The sequence below is a fragment of the Rhinolophus sinicus genome, chromosome 1 (assembly GCF_057876585.1).
Source record: "Rhinolophus sinicus isolate RSI-liver-muscle chromosome 1, RSI-T2T, whole genome shotgun sequence".
In the NCBI taxonomy this organism is placed as follows: Eukaryota; Metazoa; Chordata; class Mammalia; order Chiroptera; family Rhinolophidae; genus Rhinolophus; species Rhinolophus sinicus.
Window position 1 is genome coordinate 135,632,798 of NC_142501.1, and position 21,603 is coordinate 135,654,400.

The 21,603-nt window shown below is 41.4% G+C and overlaps 1 protein-coding gene across 2 annotated transcripts in view; it reads left to right on the forward strand.

The window, feature by feature from the left end:
• Positions 1 to 748: 748 nt before the first annotated feature.
• The window catches only part of TXK (TXK tyrosine kinase), a 52,483-nt gene continuing 31,628 nt past the window's right edge, over positions 749 to 21,603 (forward strand). The window contains exons 1-4 of one of the 2 annotated variants that reach the window (XM_019741062.3): positions 749 to 914; positions 17,285 to 17,339; positions 18,389 to 18,491; positions 19,188 to 19,393. In XM_019741062.3, coding sequence (XP_019596621.1) covers positions 827 to 914; positions 17,285 to 17,339; positions 18,389 to 18,491; positions 19,188 to 19,393 — 452 coding nt within the window. In that variant the 5' untranslated portion in view covers positions 749 to 826. Of the gene's footprint in view, positions 915 to 17,192; positions 17,340 to 18,388; positions 18,492 to 19,187; positions 19,394 to 21,603 lie in introns of both variants that reach the window. The other variant, XM_019741063.3, reaches the window with a different exon arrangement.

Consider the following 21,603-nt stretch of genomic DNA (forward strand, 5'->3'; position numbering starts at 1 on the left):
TGTGGAAAACAAGGTGAATAATACCTTGTAACATTGGGGAACATTTTTTCAAAAATCTTCACATATTTTACTAAAATGTTAAAAAAAAAAAAAGTTTTTACATAAAAGCATAGCTAAGGGAAAAGGTAAAGTAAAAATAGAAGAATCCACCCAGAATGTTTAGAGATCTTCATCTGTGAGGCAGGAAATAGGAAGGGCAATGTGAATATGCTGTGTCTTCATTAGAGTAGTTCTCTTTAGTTTTAGTTAATTTTTGTTTATATTTTCCAGTGGAATGACGTGAAACTCCTAAGTGCATTTTTTATTGTTGATGTTGTTTTTATATTTCTCAGCCATACCCTAGTCACCTTGTAGGTATATTATTGTATTGGTTGCCCTCCCCCTGCCAAATAAAAGTTTCCTCATATTTTCTGTGTCCCTGAAGTGTCTGTGCTGAGTTCCCACAAGTCTAGGACAGAACATTCTAGACTTTGCACCCTAAAACCTAGACTCTAAATCTATTTCTACCACTAAGTGTGTCCCTTATCCGATGCTTCCATTTCCTTCTCTGCCAAGGGAGGGCAGTTTGATTTGATGAGTTTTAAGGTCCCTTTTACCCAAAATTTTGTGATTTCTTAGAAATGTTGTTTGCTAGAGTCACCCACACAGTTGGGAATGAGAAACTAATAGCATTACTCTGAGAGATCTGGATACAGATTATTGCACTTTCTTATATAGGCCGTCGGGTTGTCATTGACACACTTCTGAGGTTTTAGAACAGGAAAATAGGTGGGGTTAACTTTGCCCTTGAGAAACATCTTGCGTGAGCTATGATTTCAGTTAAAAGATGTGTTTTTGTGACTGGAGCCCTGCTGAAGAACTGAAGGCTGTTTTGTGGACTCCCTGCAGACGTGCAGCCATGATTCTTTCTACCTGTAAGTAAGATGCCTTTGTCATTCATCTTCAGGGCTTGTTCTGGGCACGTTACTTATTCTCGACCACCAGAGAAGTTGTCTCTAAGGCATAGAGCTGGTGGAATGTTGAGGATAATTTCCCCAGAAGTTGTACCAGGGTTTTGTTTGTTACTTAAATAACCATTGTGGTGATGTAATTTTAGCAAAGGTTCAGCACTGAGAATGCAAAAGAAAGCAAAACAAAAATAGTGTCCTTAAATCTATATGTGTATGTAGAAATGCAATTTGAAAAGTGTTTGTTTTTAGAATGATATTTAGTGTAAACAACTCAGGGCTGAAGATAAGGAGACCAAGCTCTAGTTTGCTGCATCCTGGGTAGGTCACCTTTGGCAACTTCTTTCTGTTAGGTTCCCATCTAGAAAACGGGGACACTCTGTTTGCCCACCTATCAACAAGCTATCATAAAGAAACACTAGAGAAAAATGACAGGTTCTTCATGAACTTAATTTTGGAGTTGCTTTGGAAAACGATTCAGTCCCATGTGAAATTTTTGGAAATGCTTATTAATGTGGCTCTATGACTCAGAGGGTCTTATAACACAAATAATTAAAAATAAAGAAGAAAAATAGTCTTGGATTTTAATTCTGGGTGACTAAGGAACCTAGCTGTAACCAAGCGCAGTACCATCAGGTGAAAGCAATCAAAGGCCAGCTAACAAAGTTTTTACATTTCTGATTTTTAAAATGGCAATAGGAAAAAATGATTGCAATTTTCAAATGTCATCTGTTTTAAGCCAAATCACCTCATAGGACCCAATACTTTTTGGTAGAATTTGTAAAACATAAACCAGGTTATTCCAGTTGTACTGACCTGAATATAAGTTATGGTCTTGATCCACTCGTAGAGAAAACTACGGCTGCTAGTTATCAGAAATCCAGACCAAGCAGAGCAAAGCAGGAAGAGCTAAGAAGCAGAAATCGGTGTCCCCACCTCCCCAGACGGCAGGACAGAGATGAGCAGTGACTTAATAAGAACCTTTCTATTGAAAGCTACCTGAGCATCTGTTTTTCACTTCTCCTGAGGTCAGAACTAGAAGAAAGGCTGTAAATTGTAACAGGAAAGATTCAGTTATATATAAAATAAATAGTGGTGAGGGTTGAGACCACAACAGGTTGCCCAAGGGATGAAATGAGAGACTCCCTACTGGCCGGGATACTTTGAGGATCGTTCTGTCTGGCCTAGAAGGGCATGGATTTGATGAGCTCTCACTGTTCCTTCCAACTTCTGATAGTTTGATTTCAATTGTAAGAAGTACCTGTTTTCTTCTGCAAAAACTATACCGAGACATGGCTCCATTTTTTTTTTCTGGGTAGAACAATGAGTGTTTACTGTTGACAAGAGAAAGCCGAGCTATGCCTCAAGATGTATTACTGTGAATAAAAAAAAATAAAAAATGTTTGTATGTGTTTGCCAGGCCAGAGTCATTTGCTGAATAATTTGTTGTTTTAAGGGCTGTCGTAGAAGTTCATCCTTGGGCTGCTATAGGGCAGAAGCTCAGGAGGAGACCATGGTGGAAGGTGAGATGCTGACCGTACGGGACGGTGGCGAGAGCCTGAGCGAGGTCTCCAGGCCCTGCTCCAATGAGGTTCAATTTGTGAACTGTAATTTGTATTGCCAACGTTTCTACCAACTAACAGTTGCCCTGAGAACTGGCCTAGCCCAGGAGAGTTATTCAGAGGACAGGCTGCAGGGAAAAACGCTGGGGTTCAAAAAGCTCACCTCTTACCTCCCCTGCACCTCATTTTCACCGAATTTCTCTGCCTTTCTTTTCTTTCCAAGTTATAAAGTAGAAGGAAACAGATAATTTATATGAGTGGTTCATAAGTCTTAGCAAACCTAATGCATGCCGGGGATACTGTTAAAATGCAGGTTTCTGGATTCATCTCCACAATTTCATCTGGGGGTGAGGTAAGGACCCCTTAATCCCACTGGTTTTCTAGGGCCTCTGTTTTCAAATCCCCTCTTATTTCTGATTGCATTTGATTCCCACACCAACCCTGCTAAGTTAGTATCTCCCGCTATTACTATTAGTATGAAGACAAAGAGGGTAGCTGCACAGACAGTCTCTAAGCCGGCCCCCAATGATGTCCACCTCCTGGTATTCACACCCTGTGCGATCCCTCTCCTTGAGGATGAATTGGACCTAGTAACTCACTTCTCATGAATAGAATATGGTAGAAGTATTGGAGTATTACCTCTGAGACTGAGTTGCAAAAAAACGGTGGCTTCTGTCTTAGTGCTCTTGGGCTCCCCGTCTCTTGGATAACTAGCCACCATGCTCTGAGCATTCTCAGGCAGCCTCTGGAGAATTCCCCATCACGAGGAACCAAGGCAACTTCAAGGCCTGACGACAGCTGTGGGAATGAACTTGGAAGTGGATTCTCCCGCTCAGTCTAGCTCGGCCTGACTATGATTCCATGAGCTTCATGAACTTCTCAACCTTGCACCAGAGACACCCAGCTAAGCTGTGCCTGGACTCCTGATCCCCCGGAAACTGTGAGATAATAAATGTTTTACGCCTCTAAGTTTGGAGATAATTTGTTTCCAAAAATAAAGAAGTAATTCAGTGGCAAAAGGAGGGAGAGCCATGGACCAAAACCAAACATGGCCACTTTTACCACCACTTTGACTCAGGCTGGATTTGGTCCCCTTTCTCAGAAATAGAGAATTTCTCAATGTCAATATGGACGTGAGTATATGTATCTTTTGCTTGTCAGTCATTTCGCTTTTATCCCCCTGCAAATGCCTACAGTCTGTAGTAATCAGGATAAATGCAGGCACGGTTTGTAACTACATCTATGAGGCTGCGGGCCTTCTCGTGTGCCGACCTGCAGACGCTGTTGTTCCACCTGGCCAGCGTCGTCTGTCCACTTCCTGCCCAGCAAGGGTCGGTGAGCACAGCTTTCCGCACCATGCCAGCCAACCAGCAGGTCTTGTGGCCGAGCACTTCACATCACAAGCTGACCAGATGTCTTGCATGTGATTTCTGTGAGCACGTCATGAACTTGAAGTTCACAGTCTTCTAGGAAATACTGCTCTGAGACCTGGGGGCGGGGAGGACGTGTGTGTGCGATGAGTGCAGTCCAGGTCACCTCAGCTCATACTGGGAAGAAGCCAAAATTCCTGCGTAGAGCAAAGGAGGGCTTCAGGCTGATGGAATGTTTGGTGTCTGGGGAGCAGCGGGGGGTGCCCTGGCTGAAGTTGTGAACGGATGAGCAGTCTTCAGGGAGACTCTCCTTTTCCTTTCAGCACCCTTTACTCCCAGGAACTCTATCTCCCCTAGTGCCCAGTGCCCCATCTAGCTTCCTAGGCTTCTAGAATCTCGTCACTGTTTCTCCATACTCAGGACCCCTTCAGGCCCTGCCAGGCCAAGCACCATTCTTATCCTCCACCGAAATGTATCCAGTTCACTGTCCCATGAGCTAGGTACCTAGTTAGTAAGCAGTGAATCCCCTGATATATTCTTCTTCCTCTAAGGTTTCACAGGCAAGGATGATGTTAAAAAACAAGTTTGGGAGCTAACATAGGGTTGTTTATTTATTTTGTCAATGGATTCAAAAAGATTAACATCTCTGATGACTCATTTCTTAGAAGAATGGACATTTTAATATCAAAAGGAAAGGCACACACACAAAACAAGGATACTTTAACACCGCAAATATGTAGAGCATGAACTCAGAATAAAGAATAGCTTGTCAAATTGAAAAAACATTTTAATGAAAAACTCAGTGTATTTTTCTCTCTTTCCCCCTCCTTTCCCCTCCCCTCCCTTTCCCTTCCTTCCCCTCCTCTCCCCTCTCCTCCGCTCCTCTCCCCTCCCCAAGAAATAGATTTAGTGGTGGGAATTTATGACAGTAATGCGGAGGTTTGGCCTTTCTGTTAATTTTTGGAAAAAAATAAAGAGTATCATGTAACGAACTTAGAGGCTCAGCTCTAATCATCTAGAGCTGTTTTTCCAAAGCCACAGTTTTGTAGGTTCTAGACTCTGAGCCCTTCAGCTGCAAATGCAGCTGGCTCCAGAATTCCTTGCCTTAAATCCACAACCTGGAGAATATGGGTGGGCGACTAGCCTGGTCTTTAGTTCCGGGCAGCAAAACTGAGCTAGTTATTCATGTTTTCAAATAAAAATCACCAGCCATCTCCCTGTTATTATGACTAATTCAGTAGGAATGAATTTCACTTGAACCACTGATTCAAAATGAAAGTCCGACATCGGAAATGCCAGGGTATGACACGAGGTTACACTAATGTAAACCTCAAAATATTAGAAACGGAAGGAATGCCAGCAGCTTTGCTTCCCAGACAGCAGTGGCCCAACAGCTTTTCATCCACTATTTATTGGTTGTGTTGAAGGGTGGCCTGGGGAACTGTTCTGGGAAGCCATGCTTCTCACATTCCTGCCCTTCCAGCGCCCCCTGGTGGAAACCTGTTCCCAAACAGCCTTGTAGCCACCCACACAGGTCTGCCGCTGGAAGGAATGCTAATGGGACCCTTGCAGGAATGAAAACTGAGAGCAAGCCTTCCCAGGAAAGAACACGAATACCAAATAAAGTCAGAGGCTCGACTGCCTAACCCATGAGAGCCGTGCCAGTTCCTAAAGGTCACAGAGATTATGTCAAGATGTGATGCCCTTTTCTGATTTGCTGGTACATGGTAGATAATTAAAGATATTTGCTGGGGAATAAAAAACAGATGAAAAGAACAGAGCAGATATACGCCTGGGAGAGGAAGCTCTGGCTCCTTCCCATGGTAACCCTCAATCCTGAATATATCCTTCCAGTGGGCAAATAGTCATTGTGTCTCTCTGGGGCATTTTAGTCTCTCTGGCAGAGCCCCTTGATATGCATGAGTTTCTGCCTAAATTGGAGATTTTCCAAAGGCACAAAAGAGCTTTCAATGCACAGGTTAATCAGCAAAACAATTCAAAGATGAGTTTCTGTAATCACAGTATGCGTATGCTTGTGGAAGTGACTCTCCACTTATTCACTCACCTGGAAGCCCTGTGATGCTGTAACTTGAAAATAATCATGAATCTAATGATATCTGCTTTTGAATGAGTCAATCCTTTAATCTATAAATAAAGATGCCTAGTGTCTTGGAAAGTCCTGCCAAACAAGGGAACATCAGGGAGCTGTTCTGCTTTCACCATTTGTTTTTACACACTCAAGCAATTATTGAGCAGCAACTGTGTGCTAGCAACTGTGCTGGGCAGAAGTGAGGGAAGCATAAACAAGGCAGAGGGTGGCCTTCCTGCTCACAGCCGCTCTTAGTCTTCAGGGGAGAGGGAACACAAACCTTATCATAATTAAAGCATTGCTGGTGTGGGTCTGTACCTTTGAGGGCAATTGTTTTTGCTATGGAGTCATGAAAAAATAAATATTTTTGAAAAGGCTTCCTCCTTAATTCCAGGATGCAGGAAAGAGCAAATGTAACCGAGGGAATGTCGTTGGGTTTATAATCCACTCTGTTGGTGTGTAGTCATGTATTGTGAGTAGAGTGAACAGGAGAAGGTCCTTTCCTAGTCCCCAGATATCAACGATGCCTGCTGACTGATACTAGCGATTCTCTTAGAAAGTTCTGTGTATTGTATTTATTTATTTTGGTCGCGCTATGGTTTATTAAGCTGTGCCTTAGTACAGGCGCTGGGGCTCTTGATATATAAAGCTCAGATGTTCTGCCAGTGCTTTTTGAGCAATGACACCCGGAAATTGACAGCTAAGTGGATGTTATACACAAGCTCATCATCTGTCATTTGCATGTGGCCAGTAGCCACTGCCAGACAAAGCACCTTCTTCATCTGGAACTTGACCGTGGATTTCACTTCATCGACTTTGGCCACCATGTTCTCACTGTGTGTTAGCAAGGAAGGGACCTTGCCGGCCTTATTCAGGCCTGGGCCTAGGATTCATGAGATCTGCTTGATCAGAGACTCTGAAGCCAAAAAGGCATCATGCTTCTTGGCCAGCTTTTTTTTTTTTTTTTTTAAAGATTTGATTGTGGAAGGGGAACAGGACTTTATTGGGAAACAGTGTGTAATTCCAGGACTTTTTTTCCAAGTCAAGTTGTTGTCCTTTCAATCTTAGTTGTGGAGGGTGCAGCTCAGCTCCAGGTCCAGTTGCCGTTGCTAGTTGCAGGGGGCACAGCCCACCATCCCTTGCAGGAGCCGAGGAATTGAACTGGCAACCTTGTGGTTGAGAGCCCACTCTTGGCCAGCTTTTTGACCCATTTCCTTTATGTGTTGAGTTTCTTCAGCGCCTCAATGCCCGTGTGGGGTACATCCACAGCCTGGGCCTCGTCACAGTGCTGCTGGTCCCCAGAACACATACGGAGAACTTGGGACGGGGAGTGAGTTTAAGCCTGACGTGCCTGAGAAGCGTTTATCCTTCTGAGGGTCATAGTTCTTCAAGTTGATTTGCAGCTCAACTGCCTTCAAAACCTCCCAGCGCAAACGCTGGTTTCGGGGCAGGAAGTCCTGCCCCGCCTCGTAGAGGGTATCGTGGGAGACGTTGCTGTTCATGTTGCCTCGCGCCACAAACACCGGAAAAGAGCAGTTCTATGTATTTTAATTTAAGGTATTAGGATGGTCAACTTGGCGGGGCCTCGATGCCCAGATATTTGGTCAAACATTATTCTGGATGTTTCTATGAGGGTGTTTTGGGGATGAGGTTAATAGTTACACAGGTAGACTTTGAGTAAAACAGATGACCCTCTATAATGTGGTTGGGCCTCATCCAACCAGTTGAAGGTCTTAATAGAATAAAGACTGACTTGGCCTGAGCAAGAAGGAATTCTGCCAGCAGACTGCCTGTGGACTTGAACTGTCGCCCTTGCCTGCATCTCCAGCCGACCAGCGTACCCCATCAAATTTTGGATGGTGCATCCCCCATAATTATGTGATCCAATTCCTTAAAATAATTCTTTCTGTGCACTCTAATGCAGGTTCATGTTTACGAACATGAGAATGCCTTTAAAAGAAACACGATAGTACAACATGTTTACTATTATATCTTTTGTACCGTACCAAAAATAAGTTTCAGAGCCTCTCCTGAGAGCAGCTTTGATAGTCGGGGTAGAGAGAGCCCATCAGAGTCCATTCGAGTCATTCTGTGGCTTTGGACTGTGGCTGGGGCGCTGGGGTATGTGTGTGTGGAAATTTCCCCTCTTTTCCTTTTTAGTTCTTCTGGCTGGTCTAATAACCAAATTGACATGAGACAGATTAATAGGAGAAAATAACCAAATGTAATTACATCTGTACATATGGGGGTTCTATAAGAATATAGGCCCCTAGGACAATTCAGGCAGTTAAAGCTTATACCGGGTTTCCCTGAAAATAAGACCTCACCTCAGCCCTAGCATGATTTTTCAGGATGACATCCCCTGAACATAAGCCCTAATGCAGCTTTTGGAGCAAAATTTAATATAAGACCTGGTCTTATTTTCTGGGAAACATGGTATGTCATCTTGAGCTAAGGAGAAATGTGGGGGAGGGGCATGTGGTGGTTTGAGACTTCAAAGTGGGAAAGACAGTTCACTTGGAGAAAGAAGGCAGTTCATTTGGTAAATAAATGTTTGCTCCGTCATCTTTAACAAGGGGACACAGAGAGGACTTTGATGAAACGTGCCTTGCATGGTTCCTCTCCGTGTAGCACATAGTAGTTCATATTAACCTATAGTTATCTATAGCTCCCTTCCTGGAGTGGGCTCTTTATCTAAATTCTTTTAGGAAGTTAGGGGGAAATCAAAGGTTTTTTTTCCAAGTCTTTCATTTCTTTCAAAACAACCAGCTTAAAATAATATCCCAAACAGGCATATTTTGGGGTGACAAACTACTCCCCCTCAGGACAAATTACTGAACCTCTCTGTTACTCAGTTTCTTTATCTGTAAAATGGGGATAATAACAGGACTGATTTCACTGTGTAGGGAGTAAGTTAGTATAATATAATATCTTAGTATAGTGCCTGCGTATGGTGTTATATTTGTAGGTGTGGGGAGGTGCCCTTCCTAGAAGATAGAATTTTATTTCCTGCATTTTCCAGATAAGGCTCCTAAGTAATTGCCCAGATTCACATTGTTGCTACAAGAAAATGGAGCCCTGGTTTGACGTTTGGTTGGTCTGACACTAAAGCTTATTCAACTCCATATGCTGTTCTGATACAGAAATTAACAAACAACAACAACAAAAACAAAAACAAAAAAGCAATAACACACAAACGACAGCAACAACAAAACTTTTTGAACACCAGAGAAGTTTTAGCCATTTCATTTAGCATTTCATGCTATGATGCTTGATTTTGAATAAGCTTTTTTTTTTCTTTTTAATATATCTGGAACAAAAGGTTAGACTTAAAACCTACTACAAGTGCTAGCTAGCTAAAGCTCCGGAAGCTCAGTGTTCAGCAACTTTGCTGTTCCACATAGAACAGTTGACCACAAAAGATCGTGGTCAGTGTAGCTTTCTCTGCGGTCAGCGTTGATCTGTGAGATATCATGTGATAGAATGAATTACTGAGAAGTAGAGCCCAGGGGTAATGTGATGGCGTAGACGTTGGTGAAGCCTTATTTAACAGCTATTTATTGAGTTCTTGTTATGTACCAGGCACTGATGCTGGAGGCCAGGAAGAAGACAAAAATGTGTAAGATGCAGGCCCTGAAACTGGAGAGCTTATAGTCTAGCTCAGTGGTTCTCAACTGGGGGTGATTTTGCCCCTATGGGTACATTTGACAATTCCTGGTAACATTTTGGTTTTCACAACTGGGAGGTGGAGGTAGGTGTCAGGTGGGGTGGGGAGGTGTTACTGTGGGCATCTAGTACAGAGACCAGTACTGCTGCTAAACAGCCTACGATTCACAGGACAACCACCCCAAGATAGAATTATCTGGTCTAAAATGTCAGTAGTGGTGTGACTGAGAAACGCTGTGAAAGCTGAAGCCTACACCAAGAAATTATAATGACCGTAGAAGGTGATACCTAATTAAGCGCCACAGGGCAGGACAGATCACCTGTGCTCTGGGAGCCCAAAGGAAGGTGAGTTGGGAGTGGATTGCAAAGGAAGCTTTTTTCAGGCCACAGGCAGGTAAGGTGTGAGACTAGATCACACAGAAGAAGCTGGTGCGATAGGAATTGGTGGACACTAAGGGTAGGGTTGGTCACAGTATGGAAGGCCTTGAAAATCAGGGAAGATTAAATAGTCTTGATGCCATATGTAGTTGAGAGTCTTTTTAGATGCTGAAGATGTAGAGCAGTTTGCTGAGCCAGACTTTTAGGGAAATGAGTATGTAGAATGGATTAAAGGAGAGAGAGTTGAGAGGTGGGGCTTAGAGGTAGGGAGTATGGCCACTTCGTCCAGTCACTGAGCCAAAACTGGTTGCCCAGAGGATAAGAGCAGAGACCCTGGAGTCAGGCTGCCAGGGTTCCAATCCTGACTCTCCACTTACAAGCCCTTCGACTCTCAGCAGGGAAGATCCTCTTTGTGGTTCAAATACATCACCTGGAAAAGTGGCACCTATTTCACAGGGTCACTGTGAGGATTAAGTGAATGAATGCAGAAACACAGGTGTGGGTTGACGAGGGCTTGGACTAGGTTGGTAGCCAGGAGATAAGAAGTAAAACGCCAAACAATTTAAACAGATTAATGCAGATGGAATATAAAAGCATGGGGCTCAGGAAGAACCCAAGATCTCTGTGGGGGACTCATATATACACAGACCTGGGAAAATTGGAATGGGAAATGCGTAGAATGGTTTTCTTATTGGAACTAGCGAGGAAGCCGATAATTCTGGTTGGGAAAAAGGTAAGACAATGGCTAAAATAAAGAAAAAGCTTTTTGCATCTGTCACTAAAAATCATGTACATGAAAAAAGTTATTAAACCTAAAATAGATACCTCACTAACCCACAATCCTACCTGATTTTCTGGGGGTTTTCCTTTCAAATCTACAAATTTTAGTTTTGAAATATTTCAAGCATATGGAAAAATTTGGAGAATAATATCACATGCCAGTGATTAATCCAGGAGTCAAGTGACCATTATAGACACTTTTTGGCAATGATGACATTACAGATGCTCCTCAACTTACAACGGGATACACCCTGACAAATCCATCGTAAACTGAAAATACTGCAAGTCAAAAATGCATTTAACACACCTAACCTACCGAATATCCTAGCTTAGCCTAGCCTGCCTTAATGTGCTCAGAACACAATATCCAAAAAGTGCTGGCAATGCAGGACACTAGAGTGTCTTGTTACTTACCCTCGTGATCACGTGGTTGAGTGGGAGCTGGGGCTCGCTGCCGCTGCCCAGCTTCACGAGAGAGTATCATACCGCATATCACTAGCCCTGGAAGAGATCAAAATTCTAAATTCTGAAGTATGTTTTCTACTAAATGTGTATAGCTTTTGCACCATTGTAAAGTTGAAAATATTGCAAGTTGAACCATTGTAAGTTGGAGACCGTCTATAAATGGTTTTAGTTTATATGAAAACAAAACATGATAGGTGATCACCGCTTACATTGCTGGACCATCTTACACAGGTTTCTAGGCTGAGCATAGAGTTTACTCTGCTTTGGACTGTGGCCAACTGGTTCTCCATCTTGAGTATAAGAGTCCCTACTACATAGACACCCAAGGTCTTATCTCCCCTTATTTCAAGCCTATTGTACCTGCTTAGTCTGTCCCCAAATACAGTTTTCACTTTCTCATTAGGACTGAATCAAGACAGGTGGGTGCTCTGAAAAGGTTTTAATCTGATGCTCCTTCAAACCAATTCATTCATGTATTCATTCATTTAATACATATTTGTTGAGTATGTATTATGTGTCAAAAACTGTTCTAGCCTCCTGGGATATAACTGGAAATGAGATAGATACAGATCGCTGTTTACATTCTAGTTGGGGAGACAGTAAAACAATGACAAAAAAATGAATTGCATAATACATTAGAAAGTGAGGAATGCCACTTTAAAAAAAGAAAAGAACAAGTAGAGCAAAGTAAGTAATACCAAAGTTAGGGAGTGCAGGTGGCAATCATACTTGAGAAGGTGAGGTCTGCGCACACTTGAAGGAGTGGAGTAAAGAAGGTTGATCGCTGGGGGAAGAGTGGTCTAGGCCAAACAAAAGCGAAGAAACTATGGTGAGAGAAGGCCTGGTGTGCTCCACAAGCAGCTATGAAGGCAGTATGGCTGAGTGACATGAGAAATGTGCGTTGGAGAGAAGAAGGGAGGCAGCAAGAGTCTACACGATGAAGGGTTTTTATAGGTTATTGTGGGTGATTTGGCTATAACCCTCCAGGACATGGGGAACTATTATGAGGTTTTGAGATAAGGAGATACGATCCTATATAGATGTTAGATTAATCACTCTGGCTACTGTATTGAGAATAAACCATGGGCAGTTAAGGATAGAAGCAGGAAGAAGTTAGGTTGGTCTAATTCAGATAAGATGATCGTGGCTTAGGCCATGGTAATGACAGAAGGGTGGGAAAAGCAGTAAGACTGTGTGTGAGTGTGTGTGTGTGTGTGTGTGTGTGTGTGTGTGTTACAGTGGTGAAATAAAACATAAATGAAACAAAATGAGTGCATAAGTTAAATAAAACAAGAATGAAAACAAACTGGGTTAGAGGTCGATGTTTTGATATCATCAGCAGATGGATGAGATAATCAAGGGAGTAATCGAGACAGAGAAAAAAGATCAAAAGCTTTGGGCGATCTAACCTCAGACCCAGTCTAAGAGGTTGGGGAGGAAGAGAAGAAAGAAGCAAAGGAGACTGAGCAGGGAAACCAAGAGGTCACATTGTCGAATGCTGCCGAGAGGTCAAGTAAATTGAGGACTTTAAATTGACCATTGGGTATAGTGGTGTGGAGGTCACTGGTGACGAAATAAGGGCAGTTTGGGGAAGTGGTAGGGACAAAAACGTGACTGGAATGGATTAAGAGAAATGGGAGGGGAAGAATTGGAGCCAGTAAGTAAAGACTACTCATTTCTAGAATTTACTATAAATTGGGAGCAAAGCTGATGAAGGAAATAAGACCATGAGTGGTTTGCTTTGTTTTTAATGGGTGAAGGAGCAGCGTGTTTGTACGCCGATGGGAATAATCCCATAGAGAGGGAAAAAATGGTGATGTGGGAGAGGGAGGGGGTATTTTACAAATTTTGAATTTAAAACCTTCTACATGGGGCTTTGGCCCAGCATTTTGCCGCAGTCTACAGCACATTCTGAGCTGCTTCCCTCATTTGTGTAAACTACAATTGGCTTTGCCTCCCCTCGTCCTGATAGGTACAGATCTCTATGGGACTCTAAAACAGCACTGGAATAAACTGGCGTGGCTGTAAATTAAACCCACTCCTGCCAATGTAGACAGAGCCCTCAAGCGCTAATGTACCCTCTTTCTAAGGAGTGTTTTTGGCAATTTGCTCACCTGGGCACCGCCAGATGAAAACTGACAGAGAAGTTGAAATCCAAACACCTAATAATACATCATGTAGTGCGTATTTTTGGAACTTAGTAATTTGTTTTATTTGAGATGATCCTTGGAAAATAAGTGGTGTCTGGGTACAGGCAAAGGAAGAGAAGAAGTTATTAAATCAGGCGTAAGCGGTGAAATAGCAGCCTTTCCCTGGCTTGCACTAGACCTGTATCTTCAGGGTAGAAATGAGGCATTTCCGACTGGACCACCCACGTGTGTATAGTCCCAAGACTGAGGAACGGTAATGTCCACATCAGAAAAAGAGAAGTAACCAATACGTGAATCTAGGTTTAGAAATTTATAAAGTCAACTTCTGTGAAAGGAAAAGGAACTAATTAGCATGTATTGATTACCGTGCTGGATACATTTGTTCTCTTCCACCCTGTACTACCCTGGAGAGGGGACCTACAGGATTGAATGTGGTAGGCAGCCAGCATCCGGGACGGCTTAGCGACCCCAACGTCTTCATATTCATTCTTCTCCACGTTTCACTTTGTCCTGGAAGAGTGATCTGCGGGGATTGGTCCAACATGCTTCCAAGACTCTGATTTCTGGCTGGATCACACCAGGGCGGGGGCGGGGGTGGGGGTGGGGGTGGGGGTGGGGGAGAGCCCTGGAAGGAAGTTGTGTCCCTCCACAGCAGATCATTGCTCCTGTGCTTTCAAAGTGCTCTCTGCTCTGCTCAACTCTTTCTCCCTTTCCTGGTCCTTGTGCACTTAGGGATGATGGCAGTTACGTGACTGCTGGATCCAGGTTTCTGTGCATCCTTGTGGTTCCCTTACCTCCATCCATACTTTTCAAATTAGTCTCTTTGTAAATGAAACTTTTGAAAATTATTCTAATTTAAGTATGTCATGTTTCATATTGGAACCATGCCTGATACTTTAATTGGTATCAGAAGGTGCTCTAGAAAACAGAATCAGAATCGGACCTGCGATTTATTTGGTCATATATTTAGAAGTCCAGAGAGTGCCTCATTGCGGGGAGAAATAACTCAATTATCAATTACTGGAATTATCATTGGCGATAGCCTGGGATGAAGGGCAAAGTGCAGGCAGTATATGGAGCTTCTGAAAGTCCCAATATGAGAATCACAGCACAAAGCCCCAGGAATTTGGAATAATGCCTTCGCCCTGTGCTGATAACTATTTCAATTTGAAAATTAGCTCCTGGCTTGCTATGGTGAAGACTGAATGACCATGGATCATGAAATATATATATGATCCCAACTGCCTATCGTGAGCTGAGTGTCATCTGATTCACTGAGCCACAAAATGGGGCACCCATAGCAGTAATCCGTCATAATACGGAAGTGGTATACATGAAAGTGGGCCTCGGTAGATCCAGAATGCTCAGGAAACCTTCATGAGCAGGTGACTTATACTTACCTAGTACCTGTTCTTTTCTGCTGCTTCTTCAACTCAGACCAGAGGCCTCCGTAGGAGTTCTCCATCCATCAGGCCTGACTTACAGATAGATCTGCATCCCAAGCCCACACAAATGTGAAATAAACAGCCGTTGTGCTACAGCCCTATTCAGAGGTAGCCTGAAAGAGAGTGCTGAAATAAAACCCTCCCCGAACTTTAAGTATATCCATTTGTTCTCTTCATTAAGGCAAGATAGTCTGAGGCATTGATCTACACTGACTATGGACAATGGCAAAAAAGTTGACCTGCTAGTTTGGAATATTGAAAGAACAAGAGCAGGAGATTGGTAGTAAGGCGATCCAGGGGAGAAGAATGTGGTTGAAACTCTTTCAATGGGGACAGAATGCAAAGATGTAACCAGAGGTCTAACAGATGATCCATTCTCTGGGGTCAGTTAGCCTTCTATTGGTTTCATTGGTACTTGCTCAGTGGTTCTTTGAATACTCTTACCATGTGTCCCATAATTCAGAAGCAGCTAGTTTGATAGGACAGAGGAATGGCTTGAGAAAGGCTCAATTCCTATCACATATGGGAGGAAACATCTTGCAAAGTTGGAGTAGTGTCATATAAGAGGCAATAAATGCCTTAAAACAGCAGTAAATATGTAGCCACGATGCGTGAGTCTGGGAACTAAGGAGTGAAGAGTGGAGTGGCCCCTCTCCCCATCTCAGCGAATAACACTGGAATATTGTTGTTCTCTTTCCTGTGACTTTGGGGTTGGTAGGTTTAGAGATTCCAGGTCCCAAGGGAAGAATCCTTTCCTTAGGGAATGTTGGAGATTGGGACTGCTCTCTGGCCATTTTGGGATTCCTTGTATCACTGGAATGATAGGCACAGAAAGTGGTTGCAAAACAAACAAAGGAAACAAAACAAAAGCAGACTCAGAAACACAGACGAAAACGATGATTGCCAGAGGGAAGGGGAGTAGGGGGCTGGGTGAAAAAGGTGAAGGGGAATATAGTCAATAAGTTTGTACCGTGATGGATGATTATGAGAATTAGTGGGGTGATCATATTGTAAGATACAAAAATGTAGAATCATTATATTATACACCTGAGACTAATATACCTAACATAATATTATCTACCAACTATACTTAATAAAAGGAAGAAAGAAAGAGGTCAATGTAGCTGGAGTGAGTTTTCTGATTACCAGGAAGGAATTGAGTTAGTTCTTCACAATGAAGGCAAAGAGGACTTTTGTGCTGAGTGGTGGACTGTGCTGGGTATCTTCCGTTTGCTCCCCTCTTCTATTTTCCAGGACTTTAGAGAGGATGTCTGATTTAATCTTCTCAACGACCCTATACTAATAATACGTCTGCTGGATTACGCTCTTATTGCATACCTGATATTGTTCTAGGTACTTTACATGAATTAATTCAATTAATCCTCACAGTAGCCTTTCATGCTAAGTGTCCTCTTATGCCCATTTTGTAGACAGGGAAACTTAAGCACAGAACAGTTAAGTAACTTGTCCAAAGTTGCAAAACTGGAGATTAACCTCTGCCCTATAAAGCTTCTCAAAGTAGGTAGGTATGATTATCTTGTTTTTACAGATAGGAAAACAGAGTTAGAGAAGTAAAGGAAATTATCCCAGATTAGTCAGCCCCACAGCTAGGATTCAAACCCAGATCTGTCTCCCTTCAAAGCTCACACTCACGTCTAATGTACTCCGCTTGCTTCATAATACTTTGTTCAGGTGTGAATATGAGGAAGAGCTGACTAGGAAACGTAGATTCTATGGACATAAAACATCCTTTTCATAAATTCAAACTATTTTTTAAAAAGGCAAATGATCTAACTCAAATCAAATAGATTAAACTCGACAACAAAAGTGTAAGCATGACCCAGATTACTAAACTACCATAGCTAGTTCTTTCTTTAAATATTCAGTTTATATATGTTAAAATACATTTTGTACAGAATATCACATATTATATAATACATTATATTAAATATAAGATGTGTTTATATTTGATATAAATATATAAAAATATGTATTAAAAATAAGTACTTTTAAAGGAAATACAATGGACCTAATTCAAAATCCCTGCTAGCAGATTTTCTAGGACATTGTTTTTGGAATCATGTTCTTTTGTACATTTGTTAGCTGGCATTAGCCCTGACCAAGGTAAGGGAGAATGTAGTGGTCATTTATCATTTACAGACTGAGGAAATGCATAAACCAAACCTGGGGAGAAGAGCCTGAGAAGGGAAACCACATTGATCAGGGTGCCAGTAACTGACTTTTGCTTTGGTGGCAGGTTTTCATCTTCCACTAGTGACAGAGGGTGCGGTCAAGATGTTACATATGCTTTATAATAACTCTTATCACCATTGTCTTCAGGGATTGCCTCCTTTGGAATAGCACCACTGCCTCATCTATCCAATATCATGGACCTATGGTTTTCTAACAGTTGAGAATGCTCTGCTTTTCAGATAATACCATCCAGTCGATTTTCTGTTGCTGCTGTTGCTGTTCCGTGCAGAATCGGTAAGTCGGCTTTCTGAGGCAACTTCTTGGAAATGAATTGATTCTGTTTCTCTATCGTCTAGCGAGTCTCCATGTCTCTTTGCATCTTCTGTTTCTTTTGCCTGGAAAACCCTTCTCCCATTTTCTCCCTGTTGAATGCCAGTTCATTTAAAACCGTAGGTCAAATGTCAGGTCTTCTGTGATCCTTCCTTGATCCTCTTGGATTTAATTATTTAATTGCTCCTTCGATTTTTGATCCCAAAGTATGTGGCCTGATTCTCTATTTAATATTTATTTCATGTATGGTATTTATGTGATTTATGTGTCTTGTGTTCCAGTCTGTAATTTTTACCTTTAAGGGTAAGAATTCTGTATTAGTTGAATATCTCCCCAAAACTATCAGTGTGTCTTACACTTTTGTGCCCAGCAAATGATTGTATAAGAATAAAATCCAAAGCACCATGATAACAGTAATAGCTAACATTTAATAGAAGTGTCCGATGTGTCAGACTGTGCTAAGAAGTAATTCTCAAAACCACGTATGGTTTTATTTTTTTTCACAATCCCCATTTTACAGATGAGTAAATTGAGACTTAGAGAGGTTACATGGCTTATCCAAGGCCACACTATGAAATGGTAGAGCAGGGATTCAAACCCATGTTCTTAATCACTATAACATGTCTGCTTATAACAACAATAGGTACCATGTAATGAGGTAATGCATGTAAAATGTTAAACATGGAGCCTGACACAGAGTACGTTTTTCATTGTCATGATTATAATTATATGCCCCTAATATGTACCAGACTCTGTACTGGGCATGTGCCATATGTTTTCTCAATTTTGTTTCATAACAACTCTATATGCTCTTAGCATCTCTAGTTCCCAGCTAAGAAAAATTACATTCTGAGAGGCAGTAACTTGCCCAAGGAAATGGAATTAGTCTTCTAAATAAAAAAACTTTTGGAAAAAGACTCGTATTTCCCTACTAGTTTTGTGATCATCTATTGGATTTAAAGATAACTAGAATGCAAATAGTCATTTGTAATATGATTGTTGTTCAATATCAGACAAGTGAGAACACAAATAAGCCTGAGCAAAGATGAAGAACTTTCGGAAAAATACAGTCGGCATCGCAGGCCATGGTTCAGTGAATTGCCAAGTAAGAAGCAAGTGAGTATCATTTTAATTAGGTGGGGGTACAGAGGAAGCTTGTGTTTTTAGTGTCTATACTCCATGAGGCACTGTTTGCTGCCATGTCCAGAACCTAGAATCATGCTTCGTACATAATAAGTGCTTGATAACCACTTAATGAATGAGTGTTCTAGAAGAAAGTGGAAGAGAAAAAGATTAATTAACATTGCTGGCTCTGCTATATTTTGGAAGAACTTGAAACTGGACAGTGAACAGGAAAAAAATGCATTCTGGCTACTGTCATTGTGAGGCCAGGATTAATTTTCAGTTCAGTGTTGGGAGAAACAGTACTGGTAGGCAGTGTGGTGAACGCAAACACAAGCTTACAGCGTGTGAAAGAGAAGGGCTGCTTTGCATTTTCCAAGAGAGAAAAACCTTTAAGACAAAGTAATGTTGGGGAGGAAATTAAGTTTTAAGAATGGTGACCCGAAAAAAGTCCAAAATGTTGCCAAGAGAACTTGTGATCTTGAAAAATGTACAAAATGATGAGTGTGTTGCTGGATCTGACAGTTGTTTTATAGTTGATCCTTTCCCATGTTTATCCCACCCTGGCTTCTGCTTTGGTGCAGCTGGATGGGAGAAGTGAGGCAGAAGGGAAATATACTGTATGCCTCTTCTTTATTAGCACCGATTCCTAAAACAATGGTACAATCATTCACTCCTTGGTTTTCACAGTCCAACAAGGGACGTGTACAACCATCAAAACGCAAGCCGCTGCCTCCCCTCCCATCCTCTGAGGTTGCTGAAGAGAAGATCCGAGTCAAGGCACTGTATGATTTTCTGCCTAGAGAGCCCTGCGATTTAGCTTTAAAGAGAGCCGAGGAATACCTGATACTGGAGAAGTACAATACTCACTGGTGGAAGGCAAGAGACCGTTTGGGGTAAGACTGGTGGCTTGGTCCTTATCAAATTCCTCCTCTTTTATTCTCTAAAGACTTCTGAAGCACAAAGAAGACTGTTTAGTGGCTCAATTTCCCCAGGTTCACAACTCTTCCTTTAGTGTGAAATTGAACCTGTTCCCCATCCCTCCCCATCCCTATGAGAGAGCATTATAGTACTCTGGTTTCAGACACTCTCAGAAGTAGATATATCTGGCTTCATACCCGCATGCTTCCACCTATAGTGTGATTCCTGTGGTCAAGTTACTTACCCTCTCTGAGTTTCCGTTTCTTTTACCTTGACATATAACTTGACAGATAACTTGACATTATCTTGATGTATAACTGACATATAACATTATATTAGTTTCAGGTTACAACATAATGATACAACATTTATGAAATGATTACCACAATAAATCCAGTTAACATCTGTCACCACACATAGTTACAAAAATTTTTTTTCTTAAGATGAGAATTTTTAAGATTTAGTCTCTTAGGAACTTTCAAACATGCAATACAGAATTATTAACTATAGTTACCATGCTGTACATGACATCCCGATGATTTATTTATTTTGTAACTGGAAGTTTCTATCTTTTGACTCTCTTCACACATTTCGCCCACCCCCACCCCCTCCTCCAGCAACCATCAATCTGTTCTCTGTATCTATGAGCTTGTTTTTTTGTTTTAATTAAAAATTATTTTTTAAGATTCCACATATAAGTGAGATCATATAGTATTTGTCTTTCTCTGTCTGACTTATTTCACTTAGCATAATATCCTCAAGGTCCATTCATGTTGTCGTAAATGGCAAGGTTTAATTCTTTTTTATGGCTGAATAATAGTCCTTTGCATATATGTGGCACATTGTCTTTGTCCATTCATTCATTGATGACTACTTAGGTCATTTCCATCTCTTGTTTATTGCAAATAATTTTGCAATGAACGTTGGGGTGCATATATCTCTTAAAGTTAATGTTTTCATTTTCTTCAGATAAATATCCAGGAGTGGAATTGCTGGATCACATGGTAGTTCTATTTTTAATGAGTTTTTGTTTCCTTATTTGTAGAATGGGAATAGTAATTCCTACCATCTAGGTTCTTGTTCTGATTTATACTTTCTTTGGAAATTGTACTTTTTTTTTTTCTGTTAAGCTCTAAGGTAGGAACAGAAGTGGCATCTTACTCATTTTCATATTTCTACAATGACTAGTTTTGGAATTAGGCACTGAATTAAATAGGAAAGGAAAAAAGACCCTGGGATGCAAACAGACTTCACTGTGTCAGTTGCAATGGACTGTTCATGCCTGACTGGAGTCCTGGCTAGAGAAGAATTCTGAGCAGTGTCTAGGCTCCCTGGGAGAGAATGCTGGCATTAATTTCTGATCTTTGTCAAGATTTGGAGATTATAAGTATCTAAGTAGTAGAAGTAGCTACATTACATACCTCTTTCTTTATATTTTCCTGATGATTTGGCTCTCTTACCTGTTCTTAGTTTAGACTCAACATGTGATGGAGACTTTTCAGTGGGAAAAGAAGCATCAGTAGTTTTAGGCCTGTGTAATTCACCACTCCTGAAGGAGGTCTATTGGCATGACTCAGACCTACACAACACACAAAAAAAACCAACCAATTAATTCTAACTTCAAAGTTAATAACTGAATATAGTTTTTTAAACAATATACAAACATGATAAATAATACCAAAAGTCTGCTTTGCTGCTCCCTCTCAACCCAGTCTCTTTCTCAAAAGTACGGACCATTATTCATTTAGTGAGTACCCCTCCAGATAATTTTCAATGTACTTTTATGCATATATTGAAATACATGGTATTTTTTTTGCAGATTTAATTTCCCTAAATCTTATCATGCTTTAGGCTTTGTTCTGCAGCTTGCTTTTATTTCTCAAAAAAATATCTTGGGGATCTTTGTGTAATTTCAAATGTTGGTGCAGATGTAGGAAAAGAGAAATCCCTACCCTGTTGATGGGTGTATAAATTAGTATATCTTCCTTTAAGGGCATTTTTTTCTATCTACTGAAAGATGCACATACTAGGCTATCCAAGAATTTCCCTGTTTGGTATCTTTCTTAGAGAAATACTACTTGTGCACACGAAGGCATGTTCAGGTATTTCTTTACTTCATCACTATAATAAGGATGTGGCTAAACTAGAGTATCTACTCTGTGGAATACTGTGTAGCAATTAAAAA